Source organism: Etheostoma spectabile, chromosome 20, assembly GCF_008692095.1.
Source record: "Etheostoma spectabile isolate EspeVRDwgs_2016 chromosome 20, UIUC_Espe_1.0, whole genome shotgun sequence".
In the NCBI taxonomy this organism is placed as follows: Eukaryota; Metazoa; Chordata; class Actinopteri; order Perciformes; family Percidae; genus Etheostoma; species Etheostoma spectabile.
The window spans coordinates 26,222,368-26,224,216 of NC_045752.1; the positions used below are offsets into that span (position 1 = coordinate 26,222,368).

At 49.9% G+C, this 1,849-nt stretch overlaps 1 protein-coding gene across 1 annotated transcript in view; it reads left to right on the forward strand.

Moving 5' to 3' along the window:
• sgpp1b (sphingosine-1-phosphate phosphatase 1b) overlaps positions 1-1,843 on the forward strand; it is a 25,246-nt gene extending 23,403 nt beyond the window's left edge. Inside the window, exon 3 of the mRNA XM_032500636.1 lies at positions 458-1,843. Within this exon, the coding sequence (XP_032356527.1) occupies positions 458-1,009 (552 nt within the window). The 3' untranslated portion in view covers positions 1,010-1,843. The remainder of the gene's footprint in view (positions 1-457) is intronic.
• The last annotated feature ends 6 nt before the right edge of the window (positions 1,844-1,849 follow it).

The window sequence follows — 1,849 nt, forward strand, 5'->3', positions numbered from 1 at the left end:
GACTTTACACTCACATACAACATACACATACATTACAGTTAGTCCAAGTTACCTATGGAGTTGTATTTGACGTTACATGTGAAGCTGGTTGTGGAGATTAAATATATAAGCTAATTATAATGCACATTGATAAGCATCTGACCTACTATGAACTACAGCCAGGCAATATATTGATATTATATCGAGATCATGATATGATATGAGACTAGATATCTTCTTAGATTATGGATCGTAACATGGCATAAGTGGTGTCTTTTCCTGGATTTAAAGGCAGCATTACAGTAAAGTGATGTCATTTTCTGAACCTTCCAGACTGTTGGAGCTGTTCTATTTTTACAACCCCTGTTGTTGACTAACATTGCACTCATGTATTCTTCACCCTGAACTCAGTCTGGATAATGGCGCCAGATATACACCATAATACCGTAACTTCTGTGTCTCTGTTGTGTCCCTCCAGGACGTCATAGCTGGCGTCCTGTACAGCGGCCTGATCCTGCTTGTCTTCCTGCCGCTGTTGGACCTGATCGACGGCTTCAACCTGACCTGCCGCTACGCCCCGCTCATCATCATCTGCCTCCACCTGGGCCTGGGCCTCTTCTCCTTCACCCTGGACACCTGGAGCACCTCCCGAGGCGACACGGCTCAGATCCTGGGCACGGGCGCCGGCGTGGCCCTGGCCTCCCACGTCAACCACTACCTGGGTCTGATGCCCGACCCCACCCCGGACCAGCTGCCCTTCGCCCTCCCCGGCCTCAGCGCCGGCCTGGCGGGTGCGGCCGTGCTGCGGCTGGTCCTGGGCGTGCTGGTGCTGATGGCCACGCGGGCGCTGATGAAGGCCGTCACCATCCCGCTGGTGTGCCGGGTGTTCGGGGTGCCCAGCACCGACGTGAGGAAGGCCCGGCAGCACATGGAGGTGGAGCTGCCCTACCGCTACCTGGTCTACGGGGCGGTGGGCTTCAACGTGCTCTTCCTGGTCCCGTTCCTCTTCAGCTGCATTAGGCTCTCCTGACTGCACGCCCAGTCAAGTCCTTGGAAATGTTCACCTGACGCTGTTATCCGTCAGACTTCTCCATCCAGAACTGCTTTTGTCAGTCCTCAGGGTTTGGGACCAAGGTGAATTAAAGCCTGAAAGTTGATCTGGATGCTGACATGTTCTCAGTTTTTCAGTTTCCACCCATCATTGGAGGGATGAACCAGGAACGGCCGGGAAATCTGGTCAATGTGGCCTCGACTGTTATCAGTTCTGTGGCGAGTAATGTCTCTCCGTTGTGTTCTTTTAGAGTTATTTAAAATGAAATGCAACGCTCCACGTGGTCCCAGGACAGGCCGGGTCAGAGCCAACCAGCCGGAACCAGTCAAAAGAACCAGTGGTCTCTGAAAGACAGAAAACGCCTCCGATCGCTACTGATAACTAACCTGTGTCTTACTTTTTTACATTTTCACCACTGCTCTTATTATTATTTGAAATATTATTATTATTGGGAGTTCAGAAAAAGAACCACAGAGGGGATTGTGCACTTGAAGGCAACGTTTAACGCCTCCACAGTGAGTTCCCAAAGGCTGTCAGTCTTTTTCTGGCTGAAAAGTCCCAAACCTTAAGATAACCTTACCAGTAGGCGAGTGCTTGACACAATGTGTTGTGTAGGGCAGCAAGTACCGAAATTCATAAAGTCATTTTTCATCACCCATTCATCTTTAGAAATGGCGGAAAACGATGACACATGTTCAGTTGCAATGATGAGAAAAGCAGCAAATCCTCACATTTAGAGAATGTATGTGCAACTGGGTTTTTCGAGTGAAAAACGGCGATTCATTGATAGTCAAAATGGATGAACACCCCCCCCCCCCC